The sequence below is a fragment of the Lethenteron reissneri genome, chromosome 7 (genome assembly GCF_015708825.2).
Source record: "Lethenteron reissneri isolate LAM-NWPU_2019-01 chromosome 7, ASM1570882v1, whole genome shotgun sequence".
Lineage (NCBI taxonomy): Eukaryota > Metazoa > Chordata > Hyperoartia > Petromyzontiformes > Petromyzontidae > Lethenteron > Lethenteron reissneri.
The window spans coordinates 8,449,459-8,471,172 of NC_083785.1; the positions used below are offsets into that span (position 1 = coordinate 8,449,459).

General features: G+C 49.4%; 1 protein-coding gene across 2 annotated transcripts in view; it reads right to left on the reverse strand.

The window, feature by feature from the left end:
* Positions 1-10,407: 10,407 nt before the first annotated feature.
* Positions 10,408-21,714, reverse strand: part of LOC133357265 (receptor-type tyrosine-protein phosphatase N2-like) — a 206,596-nt gene continuing 195,289 nt past the window's right edge. The window contains exons 20-21 of one of the 2 annotated variants that reach the window (XM_061575138.1): positions 17,541-17,614; positions 10,408-14,711 (exon numbers count right to left, since the gene is read on the reverse strand). In XM_061575138.1, the coding sequence (XP_061431122.1) occupies positions 14,640-14,711; positions 17,541-17,614 (146 nt within the window). In that variant the 3' untranslated portion in view covers positions 10,408-14,639. The remainder of the gene's footprint in view (positions 14,712-17,540; positions 17,615-21,714) is intronic. The other variant, XM_061575131.1, reaches the window with a different exon arrangement.

Here is a 21,714-nt window from a genome sequence, read left to right on the forward strand (position 1 = left end):
GACCTTGGCGGTGTACACTAGCTATTTGGACGTGGGATGTCACGACACTGGGGAGGAAGGAGCCAGAGCTGGTGGAGGAGGTGGAAAGGCACTGACTAGATATAGTCGGTCTCAACTCCACACACAGCATTGGCACTGGGACCAAACTTTTAGATAGGGGGTGGTCTCTCTCCTATTCTGGAGTAACCTCTGGTGAGAGGTCCCGGGTGAGTGTGGGGATACTCACAAGCCGCAGGCTGGGTGCTGTTCAATTGGAGTTTGCCCCAGTGGATGAGAGGGTCGCCTCAATGAGACTCCGGGTCTCAGAAAGGAAAACTCTGACTGTTGTCTGTGGTCATGCACCAAACAGCAGTTCAGAGTATTCGGCCTTCTTGGAAACGGTGGGGTGCAGTGCTCAACAGAGTGTCGCCTACCGACTCCACAGTCTTACTGGGTGACTTCAATGCTCATGTGGGAAATGATGGAGATACTTGGAGAAGCGTGATTGGGAGGAATGCCCCTCCTGATCTGAATCTGAATGGTCAGATGTTATTGGAATTCTGCGCTAGTCACAATGATGCTCATGAGTGTACCTGGCACCAGAGCACCTGGGCCGAAGGTCAATGATTGACTTCATAGTTGTATCATCGGACCTAAGACTGTATGTTCTGGACACTCTGGTGAAGAGAGAGGCAGAGCTGTCAACTGATCACCACCTGGTGGTAAGTTGGACCCGACACTTGGGGCACCAACCAGATAGACGTAGAAGGTCCAAACTAATAGTGCGCGAATTATGGTAATGTCTGGCGGAAGGCCCAGTGCAGAAAGATTTAATCCTCTACCTCCATGAAAACTTCTCCTGACTCCAGAGGAGGTCGTGGACATTGAGTCCAAGTGGACGATGTTCAGGACCTGGATTGTGGATGCAGCTGCGACAATCTGTGGTCAGAAGGCAGTTGGTGCCAGTCATGGCAGCAACCCTAGGACCCTGCCTGTGGACACCAGTGGTGAGGGAAGCTGTCAAGTTAGAGAAGGAGGCTTTTTGAGCTATGCTCGGAAAATTGTTTTCGGACTCAATTGAGAGGTAGCGGCTTGCCAAGATGGCGGCAGCTGCGGCAGTCGCTGAAGCGAAAGCCCCCGGAGCGTGGGAGGAGTTTGGAGAGGCCATAGAGAGGGACTACCCAGCAGCCTCAAAGATGTTCTGGCAAACAAGGAAAGCTGTCTCGGGTGTGGACCAATCAATTTCAAGGACAGTGCATACATTATCAGAGTTGTGTTTTTTGTTTGCTTTCCGATTGCAGGTATTGTGGTCAATGCAAACATGACTCCTTGTAAAAAATGTGTCAGTTTTGTTGCCAGATAAAAGGGTAAAAAAACAATTACCATATTTTGCTACTGGCAAAGGAGGTTCCAATGGCGCCTTCGGAGGGGTCGACGGGACGTGGCCCCGGCTGTTTTAAGTAAAGGTGGCGTAGCATTTAACTCAACTAAGGAGATAGTCGAGAGGTGGAAGGAACACTTTGAGTAGCTCCTCAAGCTGGTGGGCATGCCCTCCTCCCAGGAGGCAGCCCTGGAAACAGCTGGGAAGGGGGGGGGGGAGATCCATCACGGCTGCTTAAGTTGCTGCAGCGGTCGAGGGCCCTCATAGCGGCAAAGCTGCTGGGGTGGACGAGATTCACCCAGAGTTGTTGAAAGCGCTGCATAGTGAATGAGTGTCGTGGTTAACACGCCTCTTCAATTTTGCATGGAAGGTGGGTTAAGTAACCTCTGGATTGGCAAACTGGGGTCGTGGTTCCCATTTTTTTTTTTAAAAGAGGACCAGAGGGTGTGCTCCAACTGCAGAGGAACCACACTCCTCAGCGTCCCAGGTAAAGCCGATGCCATCGTGCTGGACAGGAGGGTCCGTCCGGTGGTCGAGCTTCAGATTGAGGAGGAACATTGTGGATTCCGTCATGGTCATGGAACAATGGACCAGCTCTTATACCTCTCACAGATATTTTAGGGGTCATAAAGCATATGACCGTGTTCCCCCGCAATGTCTTGTGGGAGGTGCTGTGGGGAAAATGATGTTCCGGTGCCGCTTTTGTGCGCTTTCCAGTCCCTTTATTCCCGGTAGTGAGAGGTGTGTCCGTGTTCTCGGTGTTAAATCAAAGTCGTACACTGTGCGTGTTGGACTCTGCCAAGGGTGCGTCTTGTCTCCACTCTTGTTTGTGATTTTCATGGACAGGACATCAAGGTGCAGCCCAGGTATGGAGAGGTGGCATCGCTGCTTTTAGCAGACGACGTTGTCCTCTTTGCCTCGTCAGTCTGTGATCTCCGGCGTGCACTTGGACGGTTCGATGCCGAGTGTCAAGCGGCTGGGATGAGGATCAGCACCTCCGAGTCTGAGGTCAAGGTTCACACCCGGGAGACGGTGGATTGTTCTCTCCAAGTGAGGGGGGAACAGCTGCCCTTAGTGGAGGAGTTTCAGTACCTCGGTGTCTCTTTCGCGAGCGATGGTGAGTGGGAGCGGGAGATCGGCCAGCAGATCGGTGTGGCGTCCGCAGTGTTGCAGGCACTGTACCGTTCCGTGGTAGTGGAGCGGGAGCTGAGTTCTCGAACAAAGCTCTCGGTTTACAGCTCGATCTACGTTCCAAACCTCACCTATGGCCATTAGCTTTGGGTAATGAACAGGTACAAGGGGCCGAAATGGGGTTTCTCCGCAGGGTTGCCAGGGCTCACTCTCCGTGGTCGGACGAGGATCTCGGTAATCAGAGAGAGCCTCGGAGTCGAGTCCCTGCTCCTCCGGATTGAGAGGAGCCAGTTGAGGTGGTTCGGGCATCCAGTAAGGATGCCCGCCCCGTAGATTCCCCCTGGAATTCTACCGGGCAGCAGCAACATCCCACTGGGCGAAAACCCCGGGGCTGGCCCAGGACACGCTGGTGGGACTATGTCGCTTGGCTGGCCTGGGAACGCCTGGGAATTCCCTAGGAAGATCTAGGAGTCTGTGTATAGCAGCGTAGTGTATAGTGGAGAGTAGTGTATAGTAGCGTAGAGTAGTGTATAGTAGTTTATAGTGGTGTATATTAGTGTATCGTGTAGTAGTTTATAGTGTAGTGTATAGTAGTGTAGTGTAGTCGTGTAGTGGATAGTGTAGTATTGTATAGTAGTGTAGTGTATAGTGTATTGTATAGTGTATAGTAGTGTATAGGGGTATATAGTGTATAGTAGTGTATAGTGTAGTACATAGTAGTGTACTGTCGAGTGTCGAGTGTAGTGGATAGTGTAGTATTGTATAGTAGTGCAGTGTATAGTAGTGTATAGTGTATTGTATAGTGAATTGTATAGTGTATAGTAGTGTATAGGGGTATATAGTGTATAGTGTAGTGTATAGTAGTGTAGTGTCGAGTGTAGTAGTGTAGTAGATAGTGTTGCATTTTATAGTAGTGTAGTGTATAGTGTAGTATATATTATTGTATAGTAGTGTAGTGTATAGTGTAGTAGTGTAGTGTATCGTGTAGTAGTGTATAGTGTAGTATTGTATAGTAGTGTAGTGTATAGTGTTGTGTAGTATTGTATAATAGTGTAGTGTATAGTGTAGTGTATAGTATTGTATAGTAGTGTATAGTGTAGTGTAGTAGTGTAGTATATAGTATTGTATAGTAGTGTAGTGTATAGTGTAGTAGTGTATAGTGTAGTATATAGTATTGTATAGTAGTGTAGTGTATAGTGTAGTGTATAGTGTCGTGTAGTATTGTATAATAGTGTAGTGTATAGTGTAGTATATAGTATTGTATAGTAGTGTAGTAGTGTAGTGTATAGTGTAGTGTAGTAGTGTAGTGTATAGTGTAGTGTATAGTGTGATAGTGTATAGTGTAGTAGTGTAGTAGTGTAGTGTATAGTGTAGTGTAGTAGTGTATAGTGTAGTGTATAGTGTTGTGTAGTATTGTATAATAGTGTAGTGTATAGTGTAGTATATAGTATTGTATAGTAGTGTAGTAGTGTAGTGTATAGTGTAGTGTAGTAGTGTAGTGTATAGTGTGATAGTGTATAGTGTAGTAGTGTAGTAGTGTAGTGTATAATGTAATGTAGTAGTGTATAGTGTAGTGTATAGTGTCGTATTGTATAATAGTGTAGTGTATAGTGTAGCATATAGTATTGTATAGTAGTGTAGTGTATAGTGTAGTATATAGTATTGTATAGTAGTTTAGTTTATAGTGTAGTGTAGTAGTGTAGTGTATAGTGTAGTGTAGTAGTGTATAGTGTAGTGTATCGTGTAGTATTGGATAATAGTGCAGTGTATAGTGTAGTATATAGTATTGTATAGTAGTGTAGTGTATTGTGTAGTGTAGTAGTGTAGTGTATAGTGTAGTATAGTAGTGTATAGTGTAGTAGTGCTGGAGACTGTCGCCAGGGAAAGGGAGGTGTGGACCGCCACTACTCAACATGCTGCTGTAGTGTTTTGTGTAGTGTATAGTGTAGTTTAGTAGTGTATAGTGTAGTGTAGTAGTGTATAGTGTAGTAGTGTATAGTATAGTGTAGTGATGTACAGTAATGTAGTGTATCAGTGTATTGTGTAGTGTAGTCGTGTATAGTGTAGCGATACAAAGACTCCCTGAAGAAGTCCCTCACTGCTTGCTGCATCGATCACCGTCAGTGGGCAACACAAGCAGCTGATCGCAACTCCTGGCGGCACACAGTCCACCAGGCCACCTCCTTCTTCGAAGATACCCGCAGGGCCCGTATGGAGGACAAAAGGAGAAGGAGGAAGAACCATGATCCCTCAGCACCCATCCCAGATGAGACCTATACTTGCAGCTGTTGTGGCAGGACCTGCTTGTCCCGCATAGGCCTCTTCAGCCACCAGCGTGCCTGCAGAAGACGTGGATGTCCTTCCTAGATCTTCGTTCGCGAAGCCAAGCCATGATGAGTGTATAGTAGTGTAGTGTAGTAGTGTATAGTAGTGTATAGTGTAGTAGTGTATAGTGTAGTAGTGTATAGTGTAGTAGTGTATAGTAGTGTAGTGTATAGTGTAGTAGTGTAGTGTATAGTGTAGTGTAGTAGTGTATAGTGTAGTAGTGCTGGAGTCTGTCGCCAGGGAGAGGGAGGTGTGGACCGCCACTACTCAACACGCTGCCACCGCGACCCTCGCCAGGACAAGCGAACTGAGGAACGAACGAAAGAAATCTTCAGGAAGTTATGCACGAGTTGAAATTTGTACTTCCGCGCTTTATTCACATTTATTTTAAGTGACTTGCTAAACTTTTCCCTGTCTTTCCACTTGTATCCTTTCTTTATTTGTTATTGATGTAACTCGGTGACCACAAGCCCCCTCTCCACCCCACCACTGGACATCTGTAACAAGATAACTTGACAATTTCGTCAGGTTTCTCCTCCAGGATAAATAACGATTCTGATTCTCAAATTCTCGCCACCGCTGCCCACACCCTCCTCTGTTCTATTTGCTATTCAAACTATTTTCTGTTGACAGTGTAACCAGCTCAAGCCCACTGAGCTATACCACTCTTGTTCAGAAGCGACCTGGCCACAAATGAGAGCTCAACGAAGATTTCTTATCACGTGGAAATCAATATCAGTCGCCAACGCTCTCAACGCATGTTTCGTAATAACGCCGCGGTTAGCCGACCGTCCGGCAGGGTAACAACGTGGGGTCACTCCCAGCTTTTCCAATAACTGTAGCAATGTAAAGCCACCACCACCACCAGCCACAGGCAATCCAGAGTTCAGGTGCTTGAGTTCATGACCCTGCTCGCTAAACTACTGCGCCACCACCCTCCCACCCTCCTCCATTGAGCACACGGCCACTAAGGCACGAGTGTAGAGTGAACGGCTAAACGTACTGGAAAGCAATCATAACCTGGGATAAGTGGCTCGGAGAGGTCTCTGAAATGGGGTTGCCGCCTGTTCAGGTTTTTATTTTTTATTTTTCCGGGATGGTTCTCTCGTTGAGGAGGGCAATCTGCGCTCAGAAAATCTGCTAGTCTTCCCAGGGACATAAAAAAAGAGTCTCGGCGTTCTTGTCCAGCGTGGAAGAGTAGGCCAAATACCTTCTAGGGGGCAGTGGGGTGGGAGGCAGGAGGGGGGGGGGTGCCGGGGGATCTCTCTTTAGAACTTTCCAGACTAGTGGAGGCTTTTCCGCAAGCAGTGGGTGCAAGCAAGAAATTGCAGGGCCCTGCAACCTTTGACCCCGTGACCCTGTGACCCTGTATCGAAGATTTGCCTTGACAGCAGCGGCCATAGACCACATCACACGGCTGCTGCTCAATAACCCATTGGCACAAAACCACGACGGACGCAGCACGACCACGATTTATTGATTTCCGCTGACACTTAAAAGGTTGGCATTCGTTTTGACGAGACGTGACGCGCGCCACCGGTACCGCGTCGAATGGGGGGCCTGGGCGCGGGGGTGGGGGGGGTGGGGGGGCGAGGGGGGGAGGATGCACCGGGCAATTGCAAAGGGAGACGAAACAAGGACACGCGAACGCGTATTCGTTACGTACAATACAGCATTAAATGCTCGCCGAGATATTTCTTGCACAGTCAAGAAGGGGGAACGGGTTTGTTTTTTTACTTATTCTTCTTCTTCCATTTGTATCCGTTCACCTGTTCGCTTGGCATTGAGCGGTGACGATGTCTTACGGCGAGAGGGATGTTTATGTTGCACAAAAAAAACATTTCCCCGCACTTTTCTTTCTCTCTCTCTCCAGTAAATGGGATGGATGATTATAGGGTTTGGGACGATCTATTATGGGATCGCACGCAAACAAAGATAATGCTTCCCCTGTGTAGCCTTAACAGACTTGGGGAAAAGTGAGGGAGCACCTGATGTGAAAAGGTCAACGTGGCACACGAGGTATGGATAGCACCACGCCCGGCCGCCTTTGTCTCCCCCAAGTGCCGATGCTCATTGAAGGCTAGGGGTTAAGGCTCAGGACTAACGGTTCAGATATTCGTCACTGGTGTTGACCGTGAGAACGTGGATAGAATTCGGGCCGGTGAGTCCGTAGCGCAGTGCGCTAACCGCCGCACCGCCGCTCCCTACACAAAGACACACCTGCATCTATATACATACACACACAAAGTCCAGACATGCACGTCTACTCTCACCAATACACACACACACACTTTAGGATTCGGAGGCTAAAGGAGCGAGAATATTGGACTAAGTCGCCAAGGGGGGTAAGGGGGGTGGTTAGCGTGAAACCTCCGATGGGCACGGTATGCTACGTACGGTGCGAAAGAAGTTCAACGTACTTTTACATACGTACAAAACGATGTTCCGATTTTAGCGGTACAGAGGCGACGAGTAGAGCTCGTCAAATAATTATTGTTGTGAGAACGCGATGGTTTTCAGAATGAGAATATTTATTTATACCGGAGGAATCCGATAAGTGATGAAGCGCTTTTTCACAGATGCCCTGCAGTAATTGACACGTGACCAATACGCCTGTGTTGCATTCAGGTCAATTGCGCCAACAAGAATTGCACGCGGCACGGCAAAAGAAACACGGGAAACAATACCAACGAGGTTGTAAATTCTGACATTAATTATAAAAACAAAAATCTAATGAATGAAAAATCTCAACAAATTCGTCAATAACACCGCTCTTAAAAATTAAAAATAAATTATATAATTAATAAATAACTAAACTTTTCTTTTACCAAGAAAGGCCCACTGAGCTATGTAGCTCTATTTCAGACGCGACCTGGCCACTTGATAAGTTAACAAAAGTGGCTTATCAAGTGGAAATGTATAGCAGCCCAATACTTTATAAAGGCCTGTTTCACAGCACATAGAGGCCAGAGAGGTACAGTGTATATAGATGATACTGGTAGGAACCTCCTGGTTACACCAGCCCACAGGGGATTATTGTGTCGGTCGTGCAGGGAGGGGCTGGGTGGGGAGCGGAGGGTGGGGATGGGCTGGGTGGGGAGGGTGGGGCTGGGTGGGGAGGGTGGGGAGGAGCTGGGTGGGGAGGGTGGGGAGGGGCTGGGTGGGGAGGGTGGGGCTGGGTGGGGGTGGGGCTGGGTGGGGAGGCTGGTCATCCCGTGGTGCCCTTATAAAACTCAACGTTTAACCTACTCACGCCGGCTTGTGCCCGCCCTCACAGTCGGCCATATTTGCGGAATACACCACGCCGCCGTTGACCCTGGCCATTGACCGAGCAACCCAACGTTCCTACCAGCTCCCTCTGCAAGAATGTGTTTAGGAGCGAGCGTCGCTGACTCTGGCGATGTTTTAGAAGGGCTCGAATGTTGACGTTTAGCAATTACATAGTCGAGTCGACACTTGTGGATAGAGAGTCATCTGAAAATCGTGCGTTCAGTTTGGTCCCGCCAACGTTAGGCTTCAAACTTATTTTTTACTTTTTCTAAGTTTAAACTTAAGACTTAACATTTTTATACGGGCGGTTGGAAGGGTCCTGCTTTACGAACGCTCGGTTTACGAAATGTCGCACACTTTTTCAATCAACGAAATCGAATTAAAATTTCGATTTAAAGCTTTCGTGACTGCAGGGATTCATCTTCTTGGTTCTTTCGGTAAAGTCACGTAGAATGGAAATAATAAAATAATACAAATAACACATAATAACTTTTTTTATTATGTTTTCTTTTTATTATTTTATTATTTCCATTATTTCCATTCTACGTGACTTTACCGAAAGAACCAAGAAAAGAAATCGAATTTCACGCGTGAGCGAAATTTCACTCCGGCTGCGCGCCACGATATCACCGGACGTGAAGCCACCTGGGAGGCTGCCTCATCGTCGTCATCCACCCACGGACTGGACATCTGCTGAGAAAGAGCTTTCATAACTAATCAGATTCCACCTGCGGTCCAAATAAAGATGTCGATTTGGATACGCTGACAGCGTCACGGTGTCCCTGCCGTGGCAGCAGTGACGCCTCCACGTGCAGCAGATCTTTTTGGCGAGTTCCCCTGAAAAAGGCGAATAACTTTTGTTTCAGATCAATTCGTACGAAGTCAATCGTTTCAATTTTGACGTTCTTGATTATTACCGGTTATATACGGGGTCGGATCTCTTGGAATTTCTCATTTACTTGATACAGCAGTCGTGCTGTGACGGTTCCACCTGAAGACGGAAGCTTGCGTTGCCTCCGAAACGTCGTGATTTTTATTTTATTTTTATTAATTTAATTTTTTTACCTACGTGACTTTATCGAAAAAACCCAAGAATATGAATCCTTGCAGTCACGAAAGCTTCAAATCTAGAATCGATTATTATTATTTTGGTTTTGTGAAAATTGATGAGGTGTGTATGTTTTTAGGCTGGGAGTAGTATCGCAATGACCGTCCGAAACAAATCTCACAGTTTTTTGTTTACTAAATGAATGGGAAAAGCCATTCATGCCTATTCACACACAAAACAAATATTTTTACGCGAAGTTAGATTCCTAGCTACGGTGAAGACATGAGTGGCGAGTGACATCCGAGCCGGTCATAGTCCAGTTCAATTTGGTGAAGTATGGTCAACCCCCCCCGTCTTGAATAATATATGGGGAGTCTATTGGAAAAGCATTGTAAAGTATTATTATTATTTTGTTGTTAATTCAATGTGTGAGTCGTATACCATTATAGTGTTTTGCTACTTGAATTCAGATAAAATGTTGACTCCATTGAACAGATCATAAGTGATATAATTCGTATCTAAAACTATACAATGTTGATCAAGAGGCTGGTATATTTTGACTCAAAGTATTTTAGGTATATAAAAAAATTACATATATACATTTGCAGTACATTATGTATAATATATATGTAATGTTTTTTATATATATAGTGTATAAATATCATGCTACATGTACAATCAAGGTATTAAAAAGAGCGATACAAAACTCACGACACATAGATCTGTGGTATAATACGTGGGGGGGGGGGGCAAGAGCTGGGTGGGGGGACAGAGGGGCGGGGGGAGTGGTGGCACAGTGGTGAGCACACCGTGTGAATAGCCCCGCGACATAAGTTGGTTGATCAACGCAACCGTAATTGGCATTGGCGTGGGGCGGTCTTTCTCCAGCAGAGGATTGACTGCATAGGGCTTTGAATTATTGACAAAGGGCTTTACAATTGCTATAGTAATGGAAATTGGAGATTGATATCAGAACTGGTCTAGCCCTACCCCCACCACCTCCCTCCACGGACCCAAACTGACTGGCGTGGTGAAGTATGGTCAAACAACCCCCATACTAACGTGGCGGAGGCAGGCTGTGGATTCATAACGGCAGGGATATTGTTTCACGCGCCTACTGTTATACGTGTACAGAATATGTATGTTGGAGGGATACGTGAGACGTTCCACTGGCTCGTGTTTAATGTCCGGCAATGCGCAATGCTGCTGGGCAATTGGTGGAGTGGCTCTTATTCTTAGGTTTTTTTCGGTAAAGTCACGTAGGTAAAAAAAATAATTAATAAAAGTAAAATAAAATAAAAAATAAAAAATGATTTTTTTTATTAATTTAAATTTTTTTACCTACGTGACTTTACCGAAAAAACCTAAGAATATGAATCCTTGCAGTCACAAAAGCTTCAAATCTGGAGTGGCTATTCATCGGCGGCGGTGCCCAGTCCTTTGGGGGCACCGAGCAGAGATGATTCGACGGGTGCAGTTGAACGTTTGACGCGCGGGGAAGGCGCCGTAACTGAACGACGTCGCAGTAAAAGTCTGCGATGTGGCGACGCCGCCGCAATATGACAATGTAACATCTGCGACGATCCTACAAGTCCGTCTTGCTGACGTATCGTCTTAGTTAAGCGTGCTAGGTTAATAACTACTCAAAACAAGTCTTTGCCGAGTAATTGACGGCACGTTACTTATAGGACATCGTAATTTTCACAATTTAATTAACCGTTTAATATTTTTCGTGTGTGCACGTTTGTTGTCCTACCCCCACAGCACGCACCTCCGATTAGCACGGTTGGCTACGTACGGTGCGAAAGAAGTTCAACTTTACGTACGGTACGTAAGCGTTCGAGGTTTTAAAGCGCCCGGGTCGACACTGATGAGATCGCCAAACACGATTTTACAACGCCAAGGGAAACTGATACCGCGGTCTTCGGCGTACGGTGAAAACCTTTGCATCGCGTGGCACCATGAGAAAGCACATCGAGGAAAACGCCGGCAGCGTAACGACGGAGGGGATTTGGGGTAATTAGAGACCTTAAGGAGGCTTGATCGTGCTGAACGTGTCTTAATCTTCCTCTTCTAATATCTCTCTCCGTCTGTGCGGTTGGATTTGGCAAGGTGGTGGTGGTGGTGGTGGAAACGCCGAGGGAATTACGTTCGACGGGTCCGTTTTTAAAATGTTCAACAACAACAAGAAAATGCTGGGAGGGAAAAAAAGTGCCACGGAGGGCAACAAAATTAAACAAAATGACAAAAAAGTTGTAAGCCGAGGATAACGCCTCCGAAACGTGAACGTATATACATTAATAGGATTACGGTTATGTTTATTGTGCCGTAGTGGTTTAAGTTGTTTGGTACACAAGTAGTAAAATAGATTCATATTTAGTTTACTAAAATACAGCGTATAATTACACGAATGAAGTAAAACGCCGCGGATAAATGCACGGGGCATCTCCGTTCGCCGTCGAAAACTAATAATCATAATAATAGCAACCGTATTGAACCGCAATAGGGGAACCCATGCGTTGGGGGGAAATGAATGAACAGAGGACGATTTGGCGGCTGTCAAGCGGACTCTGTCGATAAGTTGCATCGATGCGCGAGTGAACGAATTCAAACGCTGGTGAGGGCATCGGCGCGATGCATATCATCGTCTGTCTCTCTCGATTTAGTCCTCTTCGCGCATTGCTTTTTTGTTTGTTCCACGCAAATTGTCATATTAGTCTTCCAAAAAAATTACGCTCGGCCCATCGGCAGCTGGGGCTCGGCCGGGGGTAAAAGCCTGGGTTTCCCCCAGAGGTCGCAACCGGGTACCCGATACCCGTACCCTACCCGATACCCGGCTACCCGTACCCAGCCAGGGTACGGGTACCCGTTTGCGACCCTGATGCGGCCGGGTACAGGTACGGGTAGGCCGTGAGTCACTGGTGAGTAACCGTTTGTCACTCATTTCCCAACGTCTTGTCTCTTCTCACAATTCAAGTTCCTAGAATCAACCCACCCGCGCCTGCAACATGGCTTCATCCCAGAGGTCGCAATCAGGTACCCGATACCCGTACCCAATACCCGTACCCTACCCGTACCCGGCCGGTTACAGGTAGGGTACGGCCGGGTACGGGTACCCGTTTGCGACCCTGGTGCGGCCGGGTACGGGTACGGGTAAGGAATCAAAACTCGTTTGCGACCTCTGGTTGCCCCCCACCGCTCTCGCGAGACGTTTGCGCCGGTGTGGAAGCTTAGGCCAAGATACCTCTCGAAGGGGGGAGGTGGGGGGGGGGATCTCGATCTCCCTCGAGTGGAGGCCGTTCCACCAGTAGCGGCGTGAGCGTGCACTTGCAGGGCTGCTCCTTTAACCAATTTTTTTTTTACCAATTATGAACAAGTTGTCTTTATCAGCATTCAGGTACAGGGGCATAGGGGGTGGGGCGGAATTTTTTTTGTTCATTCTTCACAGCAGTTGGCAAGCACAATTCCACAATTAACACTTCCAGTCACACCCGTAATGGGGGGGGGGGGGGGGGGCTCTGTTGTAACACCTACTCAGCCGCACGCCCTCGAGTTGGGTGCGTGTGGCTCTGGGCCTAGTGCCGACGCAAAAGCTCTTAGCGCATTCATCGCTGCACCCAAAAGCAAGCTCTCCCCCCGCACCCGTCCCCCCCCTCCGGACAAATGTAAAGTACGACGCCGTATTTCACGGGTCTGGGCGAGTCCCGGCGACCCGGGGCGGGAACTGAGAGCGAACGGCGGCGGAAAGCCGTCGGCATCGGGGGGGGGGGGGGGGGGGGCGGGGGGGGGGTAAGGTCGTATTTCGTGTGATTGGGGGGTGGCGGGGGAGGGTAGTTCTGGTGTGGAAGAGCCTATTATTTGTGTCTTGTCCGTGAGAACAACTCCTTCCGAAGCTGGACCGCAACGGTGACTCGTGAAGCGATGCAGAGAATTGGACCGGACAAAACTGCACCGCCCCCCCCCCCCTCCTCCCGAGCCAGAGCAGAAGCTCTCTGCCCCCCAACTTTCTTTATACGAACAGAGAAGTGGGGAGAGGGGGGGGCGGTGTTGGGAGCTGGTTCGGCTTCCGAGCGAGATATGGGAACGGGTAACCTCGCGACAACGCCGCGAATAGCGGCACAATAATTATTGAGCGTCGCCGTGGAGACTGCAAATAACGAAATGAATAACGCCTTCCTTCCCGCGTTTGTTCGAAGCGAACGTTCCTATTTTGTGCGATTTACAAGAACAATAAATGGTCAATGTTTTTTTTTTGACCAATTCAAAGATGCAACGCGATTGTATTCTTTTATTTTCAATTTCGTGGACCCCGCCCCATTCCCATCCCACCCCCCCGCCCCCCCAAACTCCGCGGAGTTTCTGGCTGCCGAATAAAAAGCTCGGTTCGCTTTGCCGCTTTCTTCCCCGTCACCGTCTCTCCGCCGGGGGCCCTCGGTCACGGCCCAACCGTGGGCGGCGCGCCAAACTCTTGGGAGACCATCGCCGTTGGGCACCGCAATCGACCGGCGCCAACGCCGCCGCGCGCGCGCTGGCCTCTCAAGCACACGGAGCGGTGGGGAACTTTGGCAGACTTGGACGTGCGGGGGGGAGAGGAGGAGTGGGGGGGGGGGGGGGGTGGTGGCTTCGATAGCCCCCCCCCCGCGCCCCCCGAGCATAGCCAAGTCGTCAAAAGTTTCTTTCCCGTTTCGGGAAGGCTTCTTCGCAATTCGTGGAAAATCGCCCGATTTGAAGCTGCTTGTTTGCTGCGATCGCCGGCGCCAAGCGTCGCGGCACTCAAAGTGTAGCACAGTGTGGGCCTGCTCTGCAAACGCGACCGGTGAACTCAAGTAGCCACCAATTGGCACGTTTTGTTTACGGGACAAAGCTTACTTGATTGGCCGTGTCGGGTGGGCGGTGGGTGAACGACGCCTTTATAATTTACGCGATGTCACCCAAGGAAAAAACTTTAGCGAATATCCACGTGTCAAACCTAGCAAACCAAGCTGTAGGGCCCCAAGCGGCTCAAGTCGGGGCCACAGATTCACAAACAATACTTGGAAGTGCATCAAACATCAGCTGAAATGCAGATCCTAACTAAATACAACCGGCCCGAGTTAATCTCACCTCTCACCTCACTGCGTCTATCTTTTAGTCTGCTGCTCACTCTCATCTCGCCACATCGCGCCAAATCTCTCGTCGACGTCTCGTCTGCCAATCCAACTCGGATGTTCGAAATTCTTTGAAACGGCGAAGAAGGGAGCGGCGGGGGGGGGGGGGCTCAAAAATCACTTCTGTTTCGTGGCCCCCCTCCCTCCCTCCCTACCGTCCCCCCCGCCGCCCCTCCCCCCCGGCCCCCCAAAAACGTGTGATGTGACGTGCCGCCGTGGCAGCAGCAGCAGCAGCGTGCGGTAGCGGCTGCCGTCTCTTCTTCTTTGTCGCCTTCCGCACCTGTCCCCGGCCCGAAGGCCGTGGATCGCCTGGGCGGCGACAGCGGCCGCTCTCGGTCCAAGGCAGCCGCCGGCATCGTCACTTCTGCAGGGACCTGAGGATCGCGTTCACTTCCTCGGCCACGGCGGTGAGCGCGAAGGCGAACTGCTCCTGGAACACGTACAGACGCACGGGATCGTTCGCGGTTTTATCGTCCGAGTCCTCATCGGTCACGATCCATCCCGCCGCTGGATGAAGGCCTACCCAAGTGGCCGCCGTCGTCGTCGTCATCGTTTTATTGTTTGTGCCGTGCCTCCCCTTGCGGTACAAGTCGAGGCGCAGTGAACAAATGGGATGTTGGAGATGATCAATGCGTGCACGCAGCAGCAGCATCCAATCACAATTATCCACCTTCAAGCAGCTGCTCAAGGCTCTCGCCACGTTCCGGCTCTCACCCTGTTCAGGCCTTCACTCGTTCAGGCCGTCGTCACCAGTTCATGTCATCACTGGTTCATACCGTCACCGGTTCAGGCTCCAACCTGGTCCAGGTCGTCATCCATCCAGGTTGGTGTACGAAGCACTTTGTGCTTTGGCTCAAAGTACTTCGATCGAACATTGTGTCCAATTCGCCAAATATGTGCACGCGGTATGAATCGTCTTTATTTATTAGCAGCAGTAGTAGTAAGAAAAAATGTTGAAGCTTAAATTACAATGCTCAGAAATAATTCTGTGAAAGCGAAATAACTCCACGGTGCTGGTCGACAAAGTTGTTTTGGGAGGAGGCGGGGGTAGGTGGGGGGGTGGAGGGCCCACGACCAATTCAGATACGTAACTCTACGGATCTCTGTGTAACTCTATGGATCTCTGTGTAACTCTATGGATCTCTGTGTAACTCTATGGATCTCTGTGTAACTCTATGGATCTCTGCGTAACTCTATGGATCTCTGTGTAACTCTACGGATATCTGTGTAACTCTATGGATCTCTGTGTAACTCTACGGATCTCTGTGTAACTCTATGGATCTCTGTATAACTCTATGGATCTCTGTGTAACTCTACGGATCTCTGTGTAACTCTACGGATCTCTGTGTAACTCTATGGATCTCTGTGTAACTCTATGGATCTCTGTGTAACTCTACGGATCTCTGTGTAACTCTATGGATCTCTGTGTAACTCTATGGATCTCTGTGTAACTCTATGGATCTCTGTGTAACTCTACGGATCTCTGTGTAACTCTATGGATCTCTGTGTAACTCTATGGATCTCTGTGTAACTCTATGGATCTCTGTGTAACTCTATGGATCTCTGTGTAACTCTACGGATCTCTGTGTAACTCTATGGATCTCTGTGTAACTCTACGGATCTCTGTGTAACTCTATGGATCTCTGTGTAACTCTACGGATCTCTGTGTAACTCTATGGATCTCTGTGTAACTCTATGGATCTCTGTGTAACTCTACGGATCTCTGTGTAACTCTATGGATCTCTGTGTAACTCTACGGATCTCTGTGTAACTCTATGGATCTCTGTGTAACTCTATGGATCTCTGTGTAACTCTACGGATCTCTGTGTAACTCTATGGATCTCTGCGTAACTCTATGGATCTCTGTGTAACTCCATGGATCTCTGAGTAACTCTATGGATCTCTGTGTAACTCTATGGCTCTCTGTGTAACTCTATGGATCTCTGTGTAACTCTATGGATCTCTGTGTAACTCTACGGATCTCTGTGTAACTCTATGGATCTCTGTGTAACTCTACGGATCTCTGTGTAACTCTATGGATCTCTGTGTAACTCTATGGATCTCTGTGTAACTCTACGGATCTCTGTGTAACTCTATGGATCTCTGTGTAACTCTATGGATCTCTGTGTAACTCTACGGATCTCTGTGTAACTCTACGGATCTCTGTGTAACTCTATGGATCTCTGTGTAACTCTATGGATCTCTGTGTAACTCTACGGATCTCTGTGTAACTCTATGGATCTCTGTGTAACTCTATGGCTCTCTGTGTAACTCTATGGATCTCTGTGTAACTCTACGGATCTCTGTGTAACTCTATGGATCTCTGTGTAACTCTACGGATCTCTGTGTAACTCTATGGATCTCTGTGTAACTCTATGGATCTCTGTGTAACTCTACGGATCTCTGTGTAACTCTATGGATCTCTGTGTAACTCTATGGATCTCTGTGTAACTCTATGGATCTCTGCGTAACTCTATGGATCTCTGTGTAACTCTATGGATCTCTGTGTAACTCTATGGATCTCTGTGTAACTCTATGGCTCTCTGAGTAACTCTATGTATCTCTGCATAACTCTATGGATCTCTGTGTAACTCTATGGCTCTCTGTGTAACTCTGTGGCTCTCTGTGTAACTCTATGTGTCTCTGTGTGACTCTATGGATCTCTGTGGAACTCTCTGGCTCTCTGTGTATCTCTATGGCTTTCTGTCTAACTCTATGGATCTCTACGTAACTCTATGGCTCTCTGTGTAACTCTAAGTCTCCCTGTGTAACTCTGTGGCTCTCTGTGTAACTGTGTAACTGCGATCTCCTGCAACTGCCGCTGCCTCCTACCCTGTTGGGCTGTGGTCGCCTTTGTAACGGAGCTGCTTGAGCTCGGCGTGGGGTCTCACGAGCTGCAATAACGAAGCCCCTGACTCTTGAGATTGGAACGATCCGGTGGGGGGTGAGAAGGAAGTGGAGAGCATTTCACTCTCAGTGGCCACCACCACCACCGCCACCGCCACAACGACAAGACCTCCATCTCTGTGTGGGTAATCCTCACTCCCTGTCCCATTGTATGTAGTACATTGAACATCTTTCGCACAGGACGTAGCCAAGCGTGCTGATCGGAGGTGCGGGGGAAGCACAAGAAACTATAAAGGCGGGAAGCAGTTCTAAAGAAACGACTTCTTAATTATCGGAAGGGCGTTCCAGACGGCCGCGGTAGCGCATCCGAAAGCGCACCGTGTGCGGTGCTCGATGAGTGCAACCGCTGTACCTTGGTTTCCACCATCCTTGGCCGCTGGTCTCGGACGTGCTCCAGGGATGCGGCGATGTCAATCTCCTTTGTTCCTGCAGCGACAAAGAAGGCGAGAGGATGGGTGCAACGAGCACGACGGTCAAAGCCTCGGTAGTGCGGGGTGACGGGCGATGCCGGATTAAGCTAGTGCGGGGCCTGTAGCATACGTTATAAAGGGGCCTAATAAAAAATAAAACGTAAATATTAAAAGACATTTTTTACTTGCATGGTAAAGTAATTGTATATTTTAATTTGCTATACAGCTCAGATAATACGACAAATCGCTAACCTTAAACGCACAGTCGTTCATAAAAGTTGAAGGCGGTATATGTACTATAGTAATAGAGCAAGTGCCGAATAACTGAACCGGAATTGATAGCTTGAACGCATTTAGTGCAGGGCCCTTGAAAGTGCGGGGCCCGTAGCATTATGTAAGTTACTTGTGCTACGAGGATAATCCGGCACTGGCAACGGGGCGGGGTGTGGGGGGGTCGGCTCTACTCCGCATTAGACGGTGCAGCGGCGCACGTTCGGCTAAACGACGACTTTGTATCGTCGTCGAACCACTTCTGAGCAACCGCTTCAAGCGACCCCGAGGCCACACGAGAGGGCCCCTGCTGCACCATGCCCCCACCACGTGGCGATCAAAGGTGACAATGTTTTTTGTTTTTTTCGAAGCAAGAATTTGCGCCAAATCATCGGACACCGTTCCTCGTCCACCAAGAACCTACTCCCGTTTTAGTTGAGGGCGGCTAAAACCCGACTTTCTTTGAAGCCAGGGAAATCTCAGTGGTTACCGGCTGCGATACCTCTAACCCACCCCGCTCCCTCCTCCGCTTCTCCCCTGAGCCACCCCTTACCACCCTCGGCCGGCAAGCCCCGCGTTTCAAGAGAAGAGGCTTTCATTCTGGCGGTCACGTGCGGCGCGCCGCTTTGACCGCCCCCCACCAATCGAAAATCGAATCGCGATTTGAAAGGTGCGCGCCCTCGCCTTTGAAGGGAGAGCACAAAGCGCTGCTTGCCGCTTGCCGCGCGTGTGAAGCGTGCTGAAGCTTGCTGCGCTGACCCGAGCGCTCGACCCGAGCCACGGCACCACCTCGCGTCTTTTTTTCATCTCGGGGGCCGTGTCGTTTAAACGCCCTCGGGGCGGGCGTAGCGCACACGGGTTTTTAAATGAAGATGTAAAATTTGTACTTTTTGTTACTTTACTTACACGGGGAGATTCCCACTCGCACGCCCTAACCCGCCCGCGCGTGGTCGCACTGACGCGTGGTTCGTCAATCGCGGTGGCGGTGGCGGTGGTGGACGCTCTCCGGCGGCGATAAATAGTGTCTGGTGGTCCGGCAGCACTTTCAACGGGACCTGTTACCCCCTCCCCCACTTACTAGGCCTTACTTACACGGCCCCCGATATCGTTCATAAGCCACTGCTGTGCTCAACTCAACGGATCCGTGTTTTACATTTAAAGAAATACATTAATAAGAAGGTAAAAGTCCCCAAGTTTGTCCACTTGAAGAAACTAACGTTTCAATCCTTGAGCCTACTACTTGTCTACCAGACAACAGGCTGGCTGCTGAGAACAACACGGTTAAAACTATCCCGGAATTTGCTTGCTTTAACACATTCTGCTCGTATATAAATGTGTGCGTGGGGTGCGGTTAGCGCGCTACGCTACGAACCCGGCGACCAGAGTTCCTTTCCCGCTCACGGCCAACACCGGCGACGATGATCTGAATCGGTAGTTGGACCTCCCCTAGGTCGATTCGGCGTCAATTGAGTACCTGGTGTGTGAAAACATTGCCACGGGCGTGGTGCTGGCCACCCACCTCCTCGTGTGCCGTTCCGGCCTTCATAGGTGCTCGCTTAACAGCACTTGCCCCTACAGTCTGTTACAGGCTATATGGAGGATATTTGTCTTTGTTTGTACACAAAGATCCCCTAGTCGACCTAGGGGGTGGGTGGCCAACGCCACGCCCGGCTGCCTTTGTCTCCCTAGTGGTTTTGTTTACACATCGCGCCAGGTACTCATTTAAGGCTGAGTCGACCTCGGGGAGGCCCAGGACCTGTTCAGGTAATCGTCACTGGTGTTGGCCATGAGCGGGAATCAAACTCGGGTCGCCATGTTCATAGCGCAACGCGCTAACCGCTACACCACTCCCTATAACACATCTTCACACGGACACACACATATATTCAAAGTTTGCTGTTGTACAAAGTGAAAAGTCTATTGAACGCTCGGTGGCTCGGAGTTCAAAGCGCTAGAGCCGGCACCATTGACAAAAAGCTGGGGTTTGACTTCGGCTTTCAGCCGCCCACGATGAAACCGGGGCTCTCTCAAGCTCAAAGAGTTGAAGTTGGGGGTCTCAGCCCGGTAACTGACTGGAGACAAAAACAAACACAAAACTGTCTTACATTTTGTGGCAGCCAAACTTCACTTTCATGTTTAGCAGCTACAGGGTTCAACGCTTTGTCGTCCTCGGAGTCATAATCAAACTGGGGGGCGGGGGGGTGTGGGCCTCCCTGCATCATTATTACTACACCCGGGGCCTGGTCCGCCACTCGCCTGCCGTGTGTGTGTGTCGCTCTCGTTATGGATGACGCTGCCGTGTGTGTGTGTCGCTCTCGTTATGGATGACTCTGCCGTGTGTGTGTGTAGATCTCGTTATGGATGACGCTGCCGTGTGTGTGTGTCGCTCTCGTTATGGATGACGCTGCCGTGTGTGTGTGTCGCTCTCGTTATGGATGACGCTGCCGTGTGTGTGTGTAGATCTCGTTATGGATGACGCTGCCGTGTGTGTGTGTCGCTCTCGTTATGGATGACGCTGCCGTGTGTGTGTGTCGCTCTCGTTATGGATGACGCTGCCGTGTGTGTGTGTAGATCTCGTTATGGATGACTCTGCCGTGTGTGTGTGTAGATCTCGTTATGGATGACGCTGCCGTGTGTGTGTCGCTCTCGTTATGGATGACGCTGCCGTGTGTGTGTGTAGATCTCGTTATGGATGACGCTGCCGTGTGTGTGTCACTCTCGTTATGGATGACTCTGCCGTGTATGTGTGTAGATCTCGTTATGGATGACTCTGCCGTGTGTGTGTCGCTCTCGTTATGGATGACGCTGCCGTGTGTGTGTGTAGATCTCGTTATGGATGACGCTGCCGTGTGTGTGTGTAGATCTCGTTATGGATGACGCTGCCGTGTGTGTGTGTAGATCTCGTTATGGATGACGCTGCCGTGTGTGTGTAGATCTCGTTATGGATGACTCTGCCGTGTGTGTGTAGATCTCGTTATGGATGACTCTGCCGTGTGTGTGTGTAGATCTCGTTATGGATGACGCTGCCGTGTGTGTGTGTAGATCTCGTTATGGATGACCCTGCCGTGTGTGTGTGTAGATCTCGTTATGGATGACCCCGCCGTGTGTGTGTGTCGATCTCGTTATGGATGACTCTGCCGTGTGTGTGTAGATCTCGTTATGGATGACTCTGCCGTGTGTGTGTAGCTCTCGTTATGGATGACTCTGCCGTGTGTGTGTAGATCTCGTTATGGATGACCCTGCCGTGTGTGTGTGTAGATCTCGTTATGGATGACTCTGCCATGTGTGTGTGTAGATCTCGTTATGGATGACTCTGCCGTGTGTGTGTAGCTCTCGTTATGGATGACTCTGCCGTGTGTGTGTAGATCTCGTTATGGATGACCCCGCCGTGTGTATGTGTAGATCTCGTTATGGATGACTCTGCCGTGTGTGTGTGTAGATCTCGTTATGGATGACGCTGCCGTGTGTGTGTGTAGATCTCGTTATGGATGACGCTGCCGTGTGTGTGTGTAGATCTCGTTATGGATGACGCTGCCGTGTGTGTGTGTAGATCTCGTTATGGATGACCCTGCCGTGTGTGTGTGTCGCTCTCGTTATGGATGACGCTGCCGTGTGTGTGTGTAGACCTCGTTATGGATGACTCTGCCGTGTGTGTGTGTCGCTCTCGTTATGGATGACCCTGCCGTGTGTGTGTGTCGCTCTCGTTATGGATGACGCTGCCGTGTGTGTGTGTAGACCTCGTTATGGATGACTCTGCCGTGTGTGTGTGTAGATCTCGTTATGGATGACACTGCCGTGTGTGTGTGTAGACCTCGTTATGGATGACTCTGCCGTGTGTGTGTGTAG